The sequence below is a fragment of the Mixophyes fleayi genome, chromosome 5, assembly GCF_038048845.1.
Source record: "Mixophyes fleayi isolate aMixFle1 chromosome 5, aMixFle1.hap1, whole genome shotgun sequence".
NCBI lineage: Eukaryota > Metazoa > Chordata > Amphibia > Anura > Limnodynastidae > Mixophyes > Mixophyes fleayi.
Window position 1 is genome coordinate 36,862,940 of NC_134406.1, and position 20,442 is coordinate 36,883,381.

Below are 20,442 nucleotides of genomic sequence, written 5' to 3' on the forward strand. Positions count from 1 at the left end.
ACAAAATTATTTTAAATCAGAGGCCATGCTGGTCCATGTCTCCCCTCAGGAAATAGACCCTCAAGACCAACTTCCTTTTGAAATGGCACTTTTGACTGCTCAAACATCAGGGAGTATTCCTTACGTCCCGTTATGATTTTCTCTTTCAAGAAAACTTAATGCCCCTCTTCTCCAAAACGCAATCTGATTTGGCCTCCTGGGACAGACTTATTACATCACTGGGCAAGATAATTGACATACCAGATCTGACATCCCTATGGAACCTACTCCTTTCACAACGATCCGTTACACCAAATTGCTCCTCACTGTTAAATTTGGCACCAAGCTCTGTAACATACACCTCTAAATTGAAACTCACCACATCGATATCTCCCTTGACCCCCCCCCCCCCCCAATCTGGCACAATCTTGTTTCCCTCTGGTTCTTCTGCTGCAAGATACTGCAGCTGGACTCAGGAGGACCTTAAATTCCCTACAGATTTTTCCAGGCTGGGTTATTAGCTGTTCCTGGTGGAGCTCCAACAAATCCTCCCAGGCACTCAGCCCATTTGAAAATTTCCAAATCCGCCATCTTCTACGGTCCTTGCCCCCAATATGCGTGCTCAGAGCCCTCACTCCATTTAAAAACATTTGAGCTTACCCCCATTGTTACTTAGACGTTCCCCACCACTGATCCCATACCCCTTGCCAGCTTTTCAGTCTCATTTCTAAATAATGTTGTCTTGTTGTGACTTTTATAACTCATGACTTTTTCTGTGTGTGATTTGTATATTCTTTTGACCACTCAAAATAAAGTATTATAAGAAGAAAAATCAACAAAAAAAGTTCATTGAACAGGTTATGATAATAGATTGGAGAAAACAAAAAGGTCTTTCTATATTGTAACAAGCATGCTATGCTTAAATGCACCTGCCCAGTTGCAAAATGTGTTTCTGGAAATTTTAAAATCTAACTATGTACTAGGGCTAGTAGTATTCAAAATATACAAGTGATCTGTATAAAAACACTGATATTTGCTTCAGGTGTTCATTAAGAAAATTTGTGTAGCAGTAGTTTTTGGTTTTCAGTGTTAATTTAGTGAATTCTATGTGTATTTTTTGCAATTCATCATATTATACGAATACTGAGAAACAAAACTCCATAATTTCATGGAACATGGAGTTCATTTAACACCATTTTATGGACAGTCCAACTTTACTGCAACAAATGTTAAATAGGTTGACCAAACCCCACACATTCCATAGTTTTATGAAATTTCATGAAATCACTCACATTACAATAGTAAAAACACTCAACTTTAAGAGACATACTTTTTAAGTTGTTTTATTTAATAAATAAGTTCAATTAACAGTATTGTAAAAAGTGAACACCTGCTAAAATAAAAAGGCACTTAAAAACATGATTGTGACAAACATTAAACACAGGCAAAGCAATGGTCGAAGGCCAATATACAATGAATCTGTATGGCACAATTTTAAACACAAAAAGTATGTGACAAGGCTTTATAATGAAATGGTCACAGTGTGAGTATCCTGAAAGACAATTCTTATTTTACAGCTTGAGTTTAAGTCCTGACAAAAAGGCAGTAAATGATTAGGAAGACATTTAAGCACCAGATTTCAAAAGACAAAAACACCGATAGGAGTTAAGGGCTATAAATACCCAACACCATAAATCAGTGTATTATTTGTTTAAAGTCAGGCAGCAATTCATTCAGAGCTGGAATTTACCATTTACAGAGGCATGCTCCAAGACCATGTATTACATTCATTCAAAAAGATTCTACTTCCTTGCGCCAACATTCATGCATGATATAAGTCACAAACTCCAACCTACATTATTCTACTTCCCGAACCTGCTGATCATGCTAAAGTCTGAGGTATGCATCACATATTGATATTGTTTGTCTGTAAATTCCAGCCCCGATTTTTCCCTGTGAAGACCTATCATTATAATACTTTCATCGGCAAAGCCTTTGGTAATTAAACCCCCCCCCCACAAAGAAAAACAAAAGATAGTTGCTTGCAGAGATAGGAGGTCAACAAGGCACAATGTGACCTTTAGTGACTATGAAACTACGCAGTCTAAGTTGTTTTGACAGTCCAATGGCACCGATTACATTTTCTTGCATACCAGGTTTTGCAGTTTTTTTGCTTTTTACATAAACTGTACATTGTGAAAATCTGTGTCAAACACTGTAATGCTTTAGTAAATCACTGCAGTACTGCCCATCTGAAACCAGTGGGTGGGTACGGAAAACAAAAAATTGCTGCTTTGCATACAGTGTAGTAAAAGTCATTCATTTTCCCTCATATTTTGGATTCACCACTGTTGTCACTGCACTCTTGTAGATGGGGTTTTCACCCTGTAAAGAGAAAAAGTAGACATTAAAGTAACATCGAGTGGCTCTAGTCACAGTACATTGTGTACATAAGTAACTCGGGTAAAGGGTAAATAGTGTTCAGAATATCAAACCATTCCTGCCGAAACACATTGCAAACAGTGCACAATTTAAACACTCTTAGAATAGGAAGCAGCACACACATTTGGCAGAACTGTTACAGCAATGTCTTCTAGAGAAAGTGCTTTGCAATAACAAACAGGAAACATTTCTCTGAACGCTCCAAGCTGTTCGCTCGAGAGTGCCGTTTTAGTCTTTTCAAACACTAGTAAATGTAAATAAGGTTACAACAAAATTCAGTTTCACCGATTTGGAATCTCTGCATGCACAGGTCTACTGGGTGCACTGCACAGTTAGTCTGTGGTAGGACATTTAACATATGAACTGCAGACCTCACTAATACAAACTGTATAAACGCACAGTGTAGGAGCGGATCAACCAATTGAGACTGGAGGAGAAAAGTTTTTCAATAATAGAAAGGGAACAGAATTAAACTCAACATTTGCTGTAAGTGGTGTTGCTTTAATACTGAAAAAATTTAAATCAGATTATCTGTAAAGAAGAGCTAAATCAGTATCCTCACATCACAAAATAATGTACATCAGCAAATAGGAGGGTGGGGAGGGGGTCCCTATTGTAGAATATCCTAAAGTCTATAAAGAAAACCACTGAAGCACTAATGTCTTCCACCCAACTAGTCTTTTGCAGCCTCCTGTAAAGAAAGATAGTGCAGGTGTCAATTCAGAAATTGTATTGTCACCTATAAGCAGAGCTCAAGCCTCCAAAATATTTGCCCTGCTTAATTCCAGAAGACACTGGAAACAAGGAAGGTTTTGACAGCTTGTGTTTGTTCAAAACAATACAGACCTTTACATTAAGCAGAAGTAAGAGTGATCCAGTAGACTTAAACTGTTCTTAATTTTGTGGTGAACATGTCCTTTAAACTATGATTGCTAAAGACGAATGTAGCCATTTCCATGTCAATTTTTCCATACAAACAGATGTAGTAGACACAGTAAACACACACATAGTGACAGTGTTAATAGTTTGAGAAGTATGTCAGTGCAAGAAGCATGCAGAAGATGCAGAAATTGAAAGGAAATACAAACTGAGACTTAGAGAGCAGCTTTGCGTCCATAGTTTGGGTTCTTGAAATTATTTATAGGACTCTTGTAAATAGGATTCTCTTGCTGGATAAATTAATCCACGAAAGGAAGAAAAAAAGTTCACATTTACAGAAGAAAGGTTCAACAGGAATATATAGTAAAATCTGAAGAACTTCAGATTGACGATGTTGGTCAAAAATGGGATTGACACCTTACTGCCTCCTACATGTAATACGTCTCCATCCTCAACCTTGTTTACATGTGTTGGTGATGTGATACATTACAGATAAGATTATAGCTGGTACGAGTTGCACGCACATAACTAGTTCAGCTACTACTTCTGCTATACATCAGAGCGCCCCAGCACTAAGTACCTGAAGCCCAGGAAAGACAATAGCACATATAGCATGCTCTTAGATGTTCTCTCCTGGGAGAATAGGATCATGGCAGACTATTGGTTTGTTTCTTAGTACGCAGGGCTCCATGTATCATGTATTAATAAAATGTCAGTATAAAACATGACAATAGGTTCTCTTTAAATATATGGATAGTGATGATGAAAGTTACTGTATAACAGTAGTGACTTCAGCACTTGGGTATTCTGTATTACAAACACAGAAATAGCATGCCTCATATTGTCACACAAGCACCATCTAAAAGATTTTCCACTGGAAAGCTCCCCCCCATCCCAGCTGAAGAGTAACCCTGTCCACTAATCTGCCAAGATGGTGGTGCCTGCAATTATTCTTCAAGAATAATTGATGCTTAAATATTTTCATTTAGAGAACCTTTACTTGTGTATTCACTAAATTATTCTTACTAAAAGGACAGTCAGCATATTTTTATTTTTTAACCATGAAAGACAACATACTGCCGTGGGCACCTGTCAGAGGATCTCATAAAAAGGACATGTATAATGTAAGAGAATAGAAGGAGTGTGAAAATAGTGGAGTACAGAAAGAAATCACATCCACGCTTCTCCATAAATAGGAACATAAAATAAAAGCATACTACTACTACTACTACTTACAGCGTCCCATTTGGCATTCATTTTTTCTTTTTCAAATTTGGCAAACTCTCTTCTGTCATGAATGATCATCAGAAGCTTCCATATAAGCAGCAGTGCCAGTCCAATGAGGACAATTCCCGCAACCACTCCAGCCACAATGGGGATGATGTCAGGACCACTAGGACACTCTGAAAGAGAAGACCCAGTTAAAGAAAACAAAAACCCCACTATGAAGCGCTGACATTTACAGAAATAAAGGGATCTTATTAAATTACAAAATTGACACAAATATAGTGCAAACAGGAAAAGAGCAGAAGTGCCTTAGTAACAGGTGATAGTGTTATCTGCAGGCATTTATCCTAGTCTATACAGCCTTCCATCCCGTTCTCAATTAGGGTGAACAGAGAAGTGGTTTAGAACACTGGTAGCCATCTCCCCTTTCATCATCTAAATGTTCCTTCACTTTTCACATTTGAGTACATAGTTTATCTGCTGTTTGAGCTCCTCTGAAGTGAGATTGTGAACCATAAAAATGAAAGTAATTCACCAAAACAACCTAATTGGAGACATTTATGAAGAAAGTGAGAAACCGGTATGCTGTTGGATTGAAACAGACATTTTTTCTATTACTATTTAGAAAATAAAGGCAAAATATTCAATTGGTTGCTATGGGTAACCATCGGTTCTACAGTTACTTGTGAAACAGCTTTCATAAATATCCCAGCTTCTCCTATACACTTATCATGGAAGTTTTCTAAAGGTCTGGTCCAGATGTATGCAATTCATAAAATAAAGTTACCTGGGTCTTTCACAACATGCACATGAACCTCAGTGTTGGCGTGGACAGAGTAGGTGAAGTAGAACCAACAGTCATCAGCATCTTTCTCTTTGCAGTGCGTGAGGGCATCTTTCTGCCCGGGCTGGGGTAACTTATCACGACTGTCCACGATAGTAAAATTGAAAGCTTTGCAATTATTGCAGACTGACTGCTTCTCTCCTTTCTGGAACGCGATGCACTGGACACATTCCCTTTTTATTAAAAAATAAAAAGCACAATGGTGGTTAATAGAAAAAGACCACAGCTTAAATACAACAGCTTTAAAATGAAAACAAACAAACACCACCCACGACATTTAAAAGGGAAAAAGGTGACCATAATAAACCTAACTATTGGATTTGAGTCAATTAAGATAATACTCTCTAAACAGTTTCTGCACTCCATTATTGATTACCATACATATCACTAAAGCTCTTGCTTGGTCATCTTTCCACACACATTCTAACATGTACAGTTCTGACCTACTTTATATAAATTGGGTATAGATTATTATAAAACAATGGCCTTACAAATGTTCGCTTCCATGTTTGCAAACAAAAGTGTATAGCTTCGCTTAAACCCAGAAGGCATTTTCAGCTGCTACTGACAATAAAGGTTTATTAACACTAGAGTTAGACGTCTTCATATTATGTATATACACAGCACCATTGGTAGCAAATACGCTGCAGCCAACCAGATACATTTTAAGTTCTGTGTCACAATTAGACCCACCTGGGCATGCGCGACCCGTGGGTGTGAGTTAATCAACACAAAAATCTGGTTTGCGCAAGAATGACTACAAAAAACACCCAAAAAAGTCTCTCATGGTAACACAGATGTGCCACCACTAAGATTTAGCTCATGAACAGACACTCTTAGGATACCAAAACTTAATACAATCATAACCTAAATTAATCAGAGCTACTGTAAAACAAAAGATTGATGATCTAGGTAGACTAGAGGAATGGTCAAAAAATGCAAAATCATGCACTTGGGTCTCAAAAACCCAAAGGATACAGTATTAATGGCACCATAATGGAAACTACTGAGGAGGAAAGGGATCTAGAAATCACTATTTCAGGTAACTTAAAGGCAGGCAAGCAATGAGGCAAGATGTTTGGTTGTCTAGGGAGAGAAATCCATAGCAGAAAGAAAGAATAATGCCCCTGTATAGGTAATTGGTACGGGCCACATCTAGAATATGGTGTTTAATTCTGGAGGCCATATCTCCAGAAGGATATTAATACATTAGACTGTACAAGAAGGGCAACTAAAATTATGCATGGTCTACATCACAAAAATTACCCGGAAAGACTAAAAAAATAAATAAGTCTTAGTATGCATAGTTTGGAGTAGAGAAGCAAATGGTGGGGGGGGGGGGGGGGGGGACGGGGGACATGATCGAACCTTTCAAATATATCAAGGGTTTTTAAAATGGTACAGGAGGGAAACATTCTTCAAAGGAAGAGAAATATTAGAACACGAGGACATGCACTGAAACTGGAGGGAAGTAGGTTCAAAGGAAATTTGAGGAAAAACTACTTCACAGAAAGGGTAGTGGATAAGTGGAATAGCCTCCCATCAGAGGTGGTAGAGGCTAATACAGTAGAACAATTTAAACATGCTTGGAATAGACAAAGCTATCCTTACAAAGAATAAAGGGTCAAATAAGGTTTGAGGTTACCATAGGTTAAAAATTAGGCAGACTAGATGGGCTAAGGGTCTTTATCTGTCACCAAATTCTATATTTTAATAGGACTGGTCAATGCTTATTGACTAAGAAAGATAAATTGCCATACAGAAATCCAAAACTGTTTATTAAAATAAAACAAATAACCACAAGCGCAAAAAAAAAACCGGAAAAAAAACTACTTGTATTCATTTACGTAACCAGAAGCCTGAGTAAAAGGCCAAACCTTTTCATTTCTTGCCCAAACCCCCACTCTCTGACACCACTGAAAGTTGTGCTGGCTTGCTGATCTGTTTTAGAACAGATCTATTGCCCTTTTGTCCAAGTACAGTTCTGGTAAAGAATTTGGTCTTTTTTTTTTTTTTTTAAAGATATACCATAACACCCTTCTGAAACACAGAGATATGACTTCAAAACATAGCAAAATGTCCTGCACATATACATAGGAAATATGATTTACTTGTATTGATTCCTAGGAGATACATAACATAGGTCCTTTATGGGAGTGTGTCATTGACACATTATCTGATTACTTTCAGATATATTAGAAGTATGTTATGTTTATCCTAAGGAAATGTATACGGAACTTTGATTGACCCAAACATGTGCTTTTTCCTGGGCAAAGGAATTTTAGCCACTCTTAACTTTGTAGTAAAAAGTCATCTGAGTAAATAATCCGGGTAAGGCGGACAGAAAGTGCACGTCTGAAGTATGTCTGTTTCCTTCATCAAACTACATTATCACCTTGTTTGCTGATACAGGTATTTGCTGGAAAACATTTTGACTAAAAGTATATTCAGATTTTAGGATATATCATGACAACATTAACATATGTTCCCTGTTTAGGCTATAGTTCTAATACATGATCTAGGAGATGGGATTTTTTTTTTTTAATCATTAACTTTAAAAACACTCCCATATTTGCAATGCAATCATTCTTTTGGAGAAGTGCAACATTGTAACTGCAGTGTAATCAAACAAGGTCACAAACATTTCCTTCAGTTGGAACATAAAACCTGTTCCCCACTCAAGGGTATTGTCAACTGATAACCATGTACACTGTATGTCTGCAGAGCCTGCTAGAGCACAGCAGTCTACGTGTATTTTTGAAGTGCCGAATACTGAAGTTTACCTATATCAATAATATATACATATATACACACACAGTTTCGGGTTTTCCCTCTGAGCAGTATATAAGTAAACTCCAGGGTTATTGCTGCCACTTTGTTTGTTCAGTCTTATTTTTTATTTCCAATGCAGGAAACACCCCTTCACAGACAAATGTCATACCCAGATTGCCATGTCAAACACAGAACAAATAAGGGTGATAGATGATCTGGGAGAAGATAAAGGGATCATGGGGAACAGTACTAAAATGGTGAGCTCTTCTAGTACACTTACAAGCACCACAGAAACTAGCTAAAGTCCTACTAAGACTATTTTTATACATAAATCCCTTCATTGCATTCAACAGAAAGAACCCCCCTGCCCATTATTCTATAGATCTTTATAAAATAAAAACGGTTAAGAGTCTCTTAAATACTCACTTGTGTTCAGCACAAACACCAAGACAGGTCTGACACATCTCACAGGTTTGTCCTTGGAATTTCGGGTCTGTACATTTGCACCTTCCACATTCACATACCCCTCTTCCATTACATTCCTGCCCATTTGATGCCATACAAGTACTTTTATCTAGTGAGCAATCACAGGCGCTACCAGTGAAAAGGGGGTGACACTCGCATGCTCGGCATTTGCAAACACCATTTCCTGGAATACATGAAGCATGTTGTATTATGATTAAACACCAAACATAAAAATGCAGTTACACAAGTAGAATGTGCATAGTTACAATGTCAGAGCCTACATAAAGCAACCCCCTTTATCAGACCGAAGCAATAAAGTAGTAACTGTAAGATTCGTATGGGAAATGCAACAAAAACCAAGGTAATCCAAAGATGGAACTACATCAACATAAGCCAAGTCGCCTAACCCCCATTGTTGGACTAGGATAATCACCATGATCTCTCCAACTTTCTGGTGAATGCATACACAGCAGTCAGTGAAAACCTCCATATTATAGCTCAAAGATATACAAGTGAAGGAGAAAAGATAAGTGTAAAAAAATATATATAGTGAGAAAGGATGAGTAACAAGAGCTCCGATATTACACAAAAGATGGAATGAATGAAATGAGAGTGTCATGCATGTAATGTTTCCATGCTTACCTCCACAAATCAGACCATTAGATCGGTCACAATTGAAGTTGTCACAATCACAGAATTTGCCAGAGTAGACTTCAGTAGGATTGTCCCTCTTCTTGCACACGCATTGCCCACAGATACAGTCCCCATTGTTGCTGCAGATCTCAGAGCTGTTCTCCTTCCTACACTGAGCATCCATATCTTCACTGCTAACCTGTTCTGTGCTGCACTCACAATGTTTTCCAATACGACCATCATTACATCTGAAAAGAAAGGAAGTTTGTGTGAAATGTCGTTCTTACAGTTCTCTCTACAAATATACTCAACAGCAAGAAAGCATCTAATTAACTAGTATGAAACATGTTTTTGAGCTTTCGAACGCAGACCGAATTCAGTTATTCAATGATCGCCAGATGACAGCATGATATAAAAATAACTCGAACTAGGACCTGATATTGGAGACCACCACAAGAAGATTCTCAGCCTAAAGGGACGGCTGGTATAGTATATTAAAGCCAGACTAGCATTCAAAATGAAACTGATCTTTGATATGATTTCACACTAAAAGAGCAGCCGCACTGGAAAGCCAATCGTCTTATGGTCATCCCCCATTTTATTACTAATGTATGTTTATCTTTATTTATAAGGGGTGATACGGCAAAAACTAACTCTATATCTATCCACTCAACATAACGAGTCAGAATCGTACGGTCATCAACAGGGCGCATCAAAAACAAAAAGTTTTCCAATGAACAAGCTAAGATTTAATTGCTATGCATTAAAATGTATTTCATTAATTGACCCTGTATCATCTCTAAAAGCAGTGAAGTATGTATTACAAAAAATAATTTTTTTAATCAAAAAATGTGTTAAACATACTTCTACCATATTTGCAGATATCAAGTATTTCTTAATAAAAATATACTTAATGGAGAGTTATATGTAGCATTTATGACTAGGTAAATACCAATTGCTTGTCACAATAAATGTGAATTAAAGGCACAATCTAGGCTTCCATTCCAGTTTAATACCTTCCTTATACATTCTAGGGCATCATCCGCCCTGAAGGCAGTAAAGTGATGTGTTTATAGTTTCTTATTTTCACATTAATTTGAGGCTAATTTATAATCAATGAGTAGATATTTTTCATTACTGCTAGTTATCTCTATAATATAAGCCAGCAATATTTTCTATAAACATCAGACTGTCCATGACTGTTATGCCATTTGTACTGGCTCTTGTTTTTCCTTACGATTATCATTGTTAAGGTGTCCTGTTACAAGACAGCCGAGTTCTGTCCTCTGAGCTTTGTAAATACTGAAAAGTCCCCAACAGCCAATGGGATATAGAGGAAAGCATCTTGAGTTTTTAGGAGGACATATCAAAGGGTGCCCACGCTCCTGCACAGCAGCATTTCCAGTGTCCTCCATAGGATGATTGATAAAAATAGCTTATACAGAGACACCACACACGTGTATGCATTAGCAAATCACATGCATTCAATTATACACGCTACATACATTCCTTGTGAAAATATATTCCATACCTGCAGGCTCCACATTCAAATGTGCCATTTCCATAGTGACAGTTTGGGCTATCAGGGGCTCCACTTTGTTGACAGTCACATTCACAAATAAACTTCAGAAGAATCTCTACTTCTTCAGTAAATCCCAATGGCTTGATTTTAATGGATTCAGTGTGATCCTTTTTGGGGCACTTGCTGGCAGTCACGCTTATTTCAAACTCAACCTTTAAAATAAAAAAAAAACAGTGCAAATTAAAAAAAACAGTGCACAAATTACTGACCGAGCAAAAGCATTTTAGCTGCTATTGCCAGTTGAAATTGTATGGAATCAAACTGTTTTCATTTGTTTTAAAAATAACTAGCACTTTGTCAGCTTTTGCCAGGGTCCTACATTAAATGTTTGTTGGTAAATCAAAGTGAAGACATACCTGGTCTCCCAGAGAAATGTTGGAACATTTCCTTCCATTCTCGCCTGTACCAACAACCCCATTCTTGCAGAATGATTTATAATTGATAGTTACACCTTCTGGCAACTTGCTGTTTTCCAAAATGAGTTCTGAAGAGAGTGACTAGAAAAGAAAAAGTATATATGAGAGGGTGCAAACTGATGAAATAATTTCACTACCACAAAGCTTTGCCAATAGTAATATGCTCTTCCCATTCACCAGGCAATATTTGAGGATGAACAGTCAGAAGGGAATACTTACATTGTAGGAGTCAATGATCAATTGAATTACGTTGCTGGAGTTTGAAGACAGAGTTCCAACAGCAGATTTGGGGATCAGATTTTTCAATTCCTTTTAAAATAAAAAAACATAAAAAAACATTATAACCAGTGAGTGACACCTACAATATATACATTGCTCCTAAGGGAAGCTTAGAAAGTGGTGTAACCTTGTAAACCGGCTGGAATTCCTCAGTCACAGCGAAGATAGTTTGTATGTTGTTCTCACTAAGTTTCTGTACTAGATGAGCAATTGATGGATAGTCCTGCAAAAGGAAACACCACATTAAGACCTCTCATCAGATCAATTACATATCCTAACCAAGTGGTTTACATATTAATACAAAGGTTTTACTTGCACATTTGTTTCTCCCACCCTCACTTACATTATGTTAATTCAATACTAAAATGTTATGCTTTTATTGTATATTCTTTCTTCAAGTGCACAGCCCTCCCCTAACTGAAAAAATAAGGTTTACTGTAGACAGATACAGATTTTATATGGAAAATGTAACTTCTCCTTAAAATTCACACTTAGATACATGTTCTTTTACTAAAAACTTAATAAAAACCTTTTGAGAAAAAATTCACACTTAGATGTGTAAATGCTTTAGAAAAGAATGAGCTCAAGCCAGCAGGTTCCTGAAACTTGTACCTAGATATTGGAGTGTGGGACAGTTTTTCACAAATAAAAGACGACTTACATAATAATGGCTCATTGTGTACATATTATTATGCATATGACATTTCCCATCATTTGGCAGAACGATGCCACCTAATTTTCCATCACCAGCAAAGTGGAAGCCGGCATCAGTCGAAAAGACCAACAAGCGTGTGACGTTCCTCCAACCAATGTGTTCCTATAAATAAAAAAGGTTGAAGCATGAAGGACATACTTTCCCGACAGAATTCAAGGTCTAGTTCCAATGACATTATAGTAACATGTGTGGAGTTTATTGCCAAGTCTGTTTTAAATTTGCACATAAGTTATGGAACGCTTTATTAAAGCGCAATGAGAATAAAAAAATAAATCATGCAGATCGTATTTTTAGTCTGTGCACTGACATTACTCTTGTACATTTTGTTATTAGGGGAGCGATACCAGTAATGCAAGTAGGTGGGCATGGCTTAAACGTTATTTATAATGCAACTATGGTTTTTGCATTTTAACTGTTCAGTAGAAAATACAAGCAAAATGACTGCCTGCTTCCCATGAGGTGTCTGCTAAGGGTAGTGTTGCATGCTTCTTTCTATGTTTGTGTAACTTATGTGTAGCATACTTTTCAGCAAATAGTATTATTTTACTTCTAAAATGTCATCAGGACAGTATTTTCCATTAATAAACTTTTGGCATGTGTTATAAGGTTTGGCTTCATTTAAAAAAGCATAAAAATACATTTTAAAACAAAAATCTTTTAGAATATCTACATGTCCAAAATGTACTTACACCACACACAGCAACTTGCATTATTGCATCAAAGCCACCTTCTGGAGAATCCAGATTACCAGAGATATGCTGTTGGCCTACTAGCGAATTGAAACGCTCTCCATTTTCTGTAAGATTAAGTACATTTTTATAACTGAATGGACTAGTGCAGTTCTGGTCAGTGGTACAAGGGTTGATGAGTTTAGCAGGCGTAGTGCTAATGTAAGGCATAACCGTTTTTTCCACAAAAGAACCGAAACCTGAAACGAAAAGGACCGCAGACAAAATAAGTAAAAAGGAAACAAACTGCTTTTTAGCCTGAAAGTGGTCTGTACATGGCTCAATATACTGCCCCCCTTCTACGGTCACTTCTTAGTATTGCTATTGAAGGTTCCATACTGTATCATATCTAAGAGTCAATTTGGTTAGAAACTTACATCCACCACCCTCTTTACAGATCGTAGTCTCAGGCCAGACATGAGGTTTCATTCTTAAAGCTTAGTGTCTATGCACAAGACATGGTATCACCATGGTTCATATATGTGCAATAAGTCAGAATGAAACAGGGCAAACACACCAATGAGAAAAGGCCCTTAAAAGGGGAAATTCACACAGCCATTTTTGTCACAGACATTTCTTTTTACATTTAAGCTTAGGGATGTGCATTTAATACAAAAGATCTGCTGTGTAGAAAATTTTCAGGTCACATTACAGATGGACGTTGTGTTTGCATTTAAAGCTAGTAAAAACAAATGTAAGTGTTTGCATTTGACTAGTACTGAGGAGTTCTCTTTCTACAGTTCATTTATCCGCAGGAAACGCAAAAATTACAACAACGCATTCTGAAAAGTGGAATGCAAATAGACTACTAAAACAATGTGAACAACAGTACAATGATCTGGCGACACTAGAAAATGTATCTTCTAATGAAAGACCCATTTACACACGATTTACTAGCTGGTTAAATGCAAGTAATAATCACCAGCTGAGCCCTAACTGGCTACAAGAGCCAATCTTGTGCTAGATAACTTGTGGCTAATTCTAAGAACAGCTGTTACATGTTCTGAAGATGGACACAGGCTGACAGTGATATCGGGCATTGCATTAGTTTTGGGGCCATACACACAGATATCTAACCAGCTGCTCAGATATACTAGTGATATTGTGGTGTGTATTCAGCTTAATAACGAAAAATCAAGCTTGCCTGGAAGACAATTTTTTCTGCAGGCAAAAAGGCCTTTTAACATGTAAATCTTGTGAAAAGTACTAGGCTTGACTAGGACTAGCTGCAGACCTAGATTAAGAAGAATCCTCTGGCTTCTCTTAACATAACATACACTATAAAAAACAGTCAACCCAAATTCCTACATTGTTAGAATTTAGAAAAGGCTGGACTTGATAGCACCCTTTCTCCCATCCATCATCGTACTAGTATAAATCATACCTATTCGGAAGTCTGAAGTAATCTTTTTCATTTCCTTCATCAAATCAGTGCCAAGATTTTTCACATTCTCCAAATCATCTTTCATTGAAAATGACAGGTCCATAAGATAGTACAGATCAATAGGATAATCTTCAGCCCTTCTGAAAGTTAAATTAAAGGTCTGTGGCTCTCCTATACAAGAAAAGAAAAATCATGTTACAAAACCTGTATTCTAGGCTTGTTGCTGGAAATCATCTAATGACCAGGAACCTTACAAACACTACATACCTGATCTCAGCTCAAATCTTAACTGCTGGGGACGAATCTGGGTAATGTTTGATGGATGCATTGCTTCTCCTTTGGCCTTATTTGTTATGGAACGATCTTTAAGTTTTTCCTTGCTACCTCTGGGATTTTGAATATCTTCCTCCGGGCAGCCTTTACTTTTCAATGCAGCCAGGTCATCACAACGTGCAGATGTTGGTTCCCCTTCTTGCAAAAAGTCCTAAACAAAATATTGAGTATAATCTTAATATCCAAGACAATTCCATTATATATTGTGGTAATAAAGTGAACACCCACATTCATTTTTACCCTTTGTATTGTACATTGCATTTCCATAGGTTGACACTGGTCAGAAATATTTAAAGGGACCACTAAACCAAAAATAGCAAATTTTCATGAAGATAAACGCACTGCTCTTTATTTGCCTTCAAAATTGCATGAGCTCAATGCTTGTGTGTGTGCGCGCCAAACAATCTATACAACTATCAATCTTGAAATCAATGTAATGGTTTTGTCTTTAAGTGTACATGCAAGCATATAACTTCTGAATGATTGCTACCCAACTATCCTGGCATTCAAGAAAAGGCAATATAATACTCTTGTGATAGGAGGTATCACTTTTATGAAGTCTGCAGTGTAGAAAATACAGTAGTGAGGAAGCACGCAAACCATTCAGCATTATCTGTATTACTGGGTTAGTTTAGCCTAAAATGTCATCTAATCATCCAATTCCTAATAGATAGAAAATCAAATACATTTTACTCATTTCTTTATTCAACACACTGAAAGGAAAAAGGTTAACGTTTATATTTAGTAACTATTGGCATCTTCCTTTCACAGCAATAACTTTAGGGAAGGGCCCATCATACATCTCATCAGCTATTAAACAGACCTTCTGAATCAAAGTAACTTCTCAAAAGGAGAAATCTCTAGTTAAAACAATACATTTAATCAAATAGACACATCTGTAATAACAAGCAGGCATATTAGAGTGTTACAAGGTATAACAAATCTGTAAAGCAGGAAGGAGCTGGGGGCTACAGGTAAAGGCTCGAATGGCCGCCTGTTGACCATTACGGAGGTAGTGATAAATATAAAGGCCCTCATAATCCATGCAGTATATGGCCAAAACTTGGGGCAGTTAGTTCTACGTTCACCAGGTTAAATCTAGCACACCATTCCAATAATAAAATCAGCTATTAGAGGCTTCCTATTAGTGCCGCTTATAGTATATATGCACTTACCACTTTTGTACACCACCCACAATTTGGCCCAGCTTGTATACATTCTCCACATGATTTGGCATTTGCTTTTAGACATTCTGTTCCACCTATATAAAAAAAAATAAAAAAAATACATTGCAGTTATGTCATGAATGAAGCCAATTATGTAAACTAGAGGACCGGGGTCACAAAATCTTTAGATCACATTGTGTTTTTAAAATATTTATATAAAAAAAACAAAACAAAAACAAAGTGATGTAATAAGAAACTTGAAATAGGTATAAGAACTGTGCACAAGGAATTGCAAACTGATGAACCTTCAACTTAGAATATGACAATGCATTAATTGCCCAAATGACTGCAACACTTTTGGGGAGGTGGGGGTGTTGAAATGCAAAAGATACATGGGCAGCATCCAGCCACATCTGCTGAAGGCCAATACAATACTATTCCTTACACTTATGGGCTCCTTATAAGCTGGGTCAGTGCCAGAAGATTGGCAGAAAGCAGATCTGGTATATTTCAAAAGGGAACAAAAACCAAAACCAGTAAATTATAGACCTGTGAGACCAATTTGAGCTGCAGGCACATTTGAAGAGATACTGAGGGATGTTATTCTGATATATATTGTAGAAGAGTTGATTAATGGTAGCATGGTTTCACAAAGGACTAGTCAAGTCTAAGAAATAGAAGCAGTTTTTATAAGGCAGCACGTTTGAAATTAGATGAAGTGCAATCAATGGGAATTTTGATTTTGATAGAGGACAAAAAGGGTAATTCCAAACAGAATGCATAGGAACTTGAAAAAAGCAGTGTACTACAGATTACTGTTGGACCCTGTCCTTTCCAATCTTTTTATTAATGAACTTATAGCCGTGAAAGCAAGATATCCATGTATGCGTGCTGATAACACTAAGCTATGGTATAACAGCAGGAATACAGAAAGACTTAGGAAAAATGGCAAATGGGGACATAAAATAGCAAACTTAATTTATTATAAATAAATATAAGGTTATGTACCCAGATCACGATAATAACTAGGTTAATTACACATTAAACAGAATACAATTAAATAAAGTGGTAAAGCGCTACGGAATATGTTGTCGCTATATAAATAAATGATAATGAAGAAGGTCTTAGCAATACTAGTAAAAGGAAAGCAAAGTAGCAGCACCCTGTGACAGGCACAATCATACAAGAATTGGAGAGGGTTCAGAGGTAGGCAAACGCAAATAAATTAAACAGAAGGATTAAATTATATAGAAGTTAATAAAACCTAGTTTTCCTTCTTTGGAAATTAAAGAAGGTGCCATAGAGGTGACCCGATTATATATGAATATATAATCGGGTCAGTATAAAGATTTTTGTATCATGTATCAGGCAAAGGACAAAGTCATCAGCCGCGAATGAAAGAAAGCTCATAATCTGCGCAGGAAGGCATTCTTTACTTGAAAGGGTGGCAGATGGACCACTAAACTTCAGAAGCTTTCAGATATGAAGGTAAATATATTGCTTAGCTTTAAAATGAGTTTTCACTAACTTTGTAATAAAAACAAAACAAACACATGTGTATATTAATGGGACAGTGGATTTTATCACTCTTTAGGCTGTGGTATTCCTTTAAACATGAGCTGGCAAGGTAAAATACTCTAAATTGAACAATGGATTGTATGCATCTCTTACAAGAAATGGTAACAGTAGCTAGATTTAGCTAGAACATTATGGGACTCAATCTCCCATTTTCAGGAAATCATTTTTTCTTTGCGAGGCTAAATTGGCAATGGCTGCCCTTGGAAGTTTTGTTTTGCCTCTCTCAGGATCAACACAATTAGATTTTATAAAAAGTTGAATTTGATAGAGCACAGTCTAACTAGCCAAATTAACAATGAAGAAAAGACGACTTACCTTGCTGAGCATTTGTGTACAAAAGCGAACAAATACACAGCCCCACAACGAAAATTAAATTACACGCCATCTGTAAAGAAACAAAACATTTTAATGATTAAATTTATGATCAATAATTACGTGTCCAAAAATTGAAACTATATCTATTATATCATATATAATAACTCAGCAACCAGTCTTAGATCACAGAAGGTGCTAAAAGCTGCATTTGCAGATACTTACAGATAATGGAGCCATTAGAGTAACAATTAAATGGGTACAAGACGACGCATAATGGTTTAGTCAAGTCCCTTCTATAGGTTTTCATGCGTACCAGTTATTAGATCTTAATTAACATAGTAAAACATTCTAAAGCACACAAATTGTGTTACTACACTGAGCTCATGTTTATTGTAATTATCACCATCCTTTATTAACAGGTCCCCATTTTTGGTAATCCTAAAGATGTGTAGCAGACTGATGACAATCATATAAATACACTGTGAAATGTTCAGTGCTCACCAAATGAGTAACACTGCCTAGAACACGAGCATTCTTAAGTAAATGCAACGTTCAAGACAGAGAGCCCAGGCACAGATTCCTGACTGCAATGTTTCCATATATGGCCTGACCATTGCCTCCAACAAAACACTCCTCTGGGCTGGCTTCAAAGTCCTCAGCTTACTGGCACTGTACTAGTTATTCCTATTTACACTAGCTAGAATAAAGGATGAGACATGTGCAGCATGTATTACTCCACAAACAAATATAGGAGACATTTTCATTTTACAAGTCATGCATAAAGAAGTACATTTCACTGTTGGACTACAAATATCAAAACGGTGGGTGTATAATAAAATACCACCGGAAGTTGTATACAGTGCTCCTTTTTTATACAATTTGCCTTACTTATCGCCAGGTATATTTTCTATAAAAATGTGTAGTAAAGTGGTAATTTCAATATATGCTACCCTTGCTATAATGCCAGTTTTAGTCTGTGTTTTTAGCTGGAGTTACAAAGTGAGAGCACCAAGTAAGAGCTAGGAGGCAAATGCATGAAGATTTCACTGTAAGATTCAGGAGCAATGAAACAGGCTAGCTGTTATAATTCAGTTTGAGAAAGTAGACACATGAGAAACTTGCTATTAATGAATAGTGTCCTGCAAACCATTTTACAAAAATACAATAATGCTATTATAAATAGTTTATAAATTTCAAAGTTAAACAACTATTAACTAATCATTGTAAAGTATTAAGCCATATGCTAATAAACTAAAACCTCCAGGTTGGATATCCCAAATATCTACCATTAGCATGTGTGTGATTTCTGAGCCATCTCTTAGGCAGCAGTGTATCATGTGCAACCAATTCCAAGTGATCTGTTCAAATTGCACAAACATACTATTCAAGCCCACTAATAAACTTGCTCAGGCTACCTATGGTATAGACATTCATATAATTAGTGATAGCATAGTAAAATGAAACAATTTTGACATTACTTCCCAGTGACATTTTTCAAAAGCCACAAATAGGTGCCAACTAGTACAAGTGGGCCACAATACAAATGAATTAAGAGTGCACTAACAATGCATACACACAATTTTTCCTCCTCCATATTTCTCTCATTGCCTTCTTAGACACTTCTCTTTAGCGGTCACATACGTTCTGTTGCCGACACTTCTCTTCACAGCACAAGATTGTGAGGCTGCCTGACGTTTGAGAGCTCCAAGAATTTTCTCAAGAGCCACAATAATGGGCAAGGGGGGTGCAAAGTTAAGACTGCCGCACCAGAGGTTAACTACATGCAATTTAGTAAACAAACAAAAACACATTTTGCCTAATTATGATTGCACTCAACTTACAGAAATAACTCATGAAATCTGTAGCTGCGAATACGTGGCTAGAGCTCTATGTAAAAAGGTTTAAACCAGGCCTGTCCAACCTGCGGCCCTCCAGGTGTTGTGAAACTACAAGCCCCAGCATGCTTTGCCAGTAGACAACCTGTTGATAGCTGGAAGGGCATGCTGGGACTTTTAGTTTCACAACATCTGGAGGGCCGCAGGTTGGACAGGCCTGGTTTAAACGCTGAACTGTGAGACAACGTATGATGCTATAGATGCAAATTTAAAGGAGAAGTCCACTTTCAAGTATAAGTAGCTATTTCCGTAAGCTGTAGTACCAGCATAATGATTTTAATTAGGGAAATAAACTTCCCTTTTAAAAAGGAACCTGATTGAAGCCTCAATGACAGTTACATATTGATTGAATTATGAAAGTAGACACCTTTAGATGACATAGAAAGTAGACACCTTACAGTCAATATAGAGGCAGATAGACAAGTGGTTAGGTCATCGAAAATGGACTACATCATTTAGGCTACTCAGAGATTGTGTCTAACGGTTGGTTGTCTTTAGTCAATTTTAGTTAAGTGGATCTATTATGTCAGAGTGGAAAACTACAAAATAGTCTCACTTTGTATTTGAAACTACACACGTCTTTGCAAGAAAAATATAATCGGACTAGTCTGAGAAGTAAATATAACACGAGTAAGGCCACATACGCATTGTCATTTTACTTTTTTTTTTAACACAAACAAATTTAAACGCTTTTTCATTTTATTTTTAAAGAATCAGTAAGCCTACAAATCTTTAACATGCCAATAAAACTGCTATTATAAAACAAATGCAATAAGCAGCATAAAAAACAATGGGTAGTGTAACATTACA

The 20,442-nt window shown here is 36.8% G+C and overlaps 1 protein-coding gene across 1 annotated transcript in view; it reads right to left on the reverse strand.

The window, feature by feature from the left end:
- Window positions 1–1,306: 1,306 nt before the first annotated feature.
- ITGB1 (integrin subunit beta 1) overlaps window positions 1,307–20,442 on the reverse strand; it is a 29,647-nt gene continuing 10,511 nt past the window's right edge. The window contains exons 2-16 of the mRNA XM_075212049.1: window positions 17,738–17,807; window positions 15,854–15,939; window positions 14,613–14,829; window positions 14,346–14,516; window positions 12,923–13,161; window positions 12,180–12,335; window positions 11,646–11,741; window positions 11,459–11,548; window positions 11,180–11,320; window positions 10,773–10,975; window positions 9,251–9,489; window positions 8,570–8,792; window positions 5,315–5,544; window positions 4,537–4,703; window positions 1,307–2,364 (exon numbers count right to left, since the gene is read on the reverse strand). Of these exons, the coding sequence (XP_075068150.1) occupies window positions 2,299–2,364; window positions 4,537–4,703; window positions 5,315–5,544; window positions 8,570–8,792; window positions 9,251–9,489; window positions 10,773–10,975; window positions 11,180–11,320; window positions 11,459–11,548; window positions 11,646–11,741; window positions 12,180–12,335; window positions 12,923–13,161; window positions 14,346–14,516; window positions 14,613–14,829; window positions 15,854–15,939; window positions 17,738–17,807 (2,394 nt within the window). The 3' untranslated portion in view covers window positions 1,307–2,298. The remainder of the gene's footprint in view (window positions 2,365–4,536; window positions 4,704–5,314; window positions 5,545–8,569; window positions 8,793–9,250; window positions 9,490–10,772; window positions 10,976–11,179; window positions 11,321–11,458; window positions 11,549–11,645; window positions 11,742–12,179; window positions 12,336–12,922; window positions 13,162–14,345; window positions 14,517–14,612; window positions 14,830–15,853; window positions 15,940–17,737; window positions 17,808–20,442) is intronic.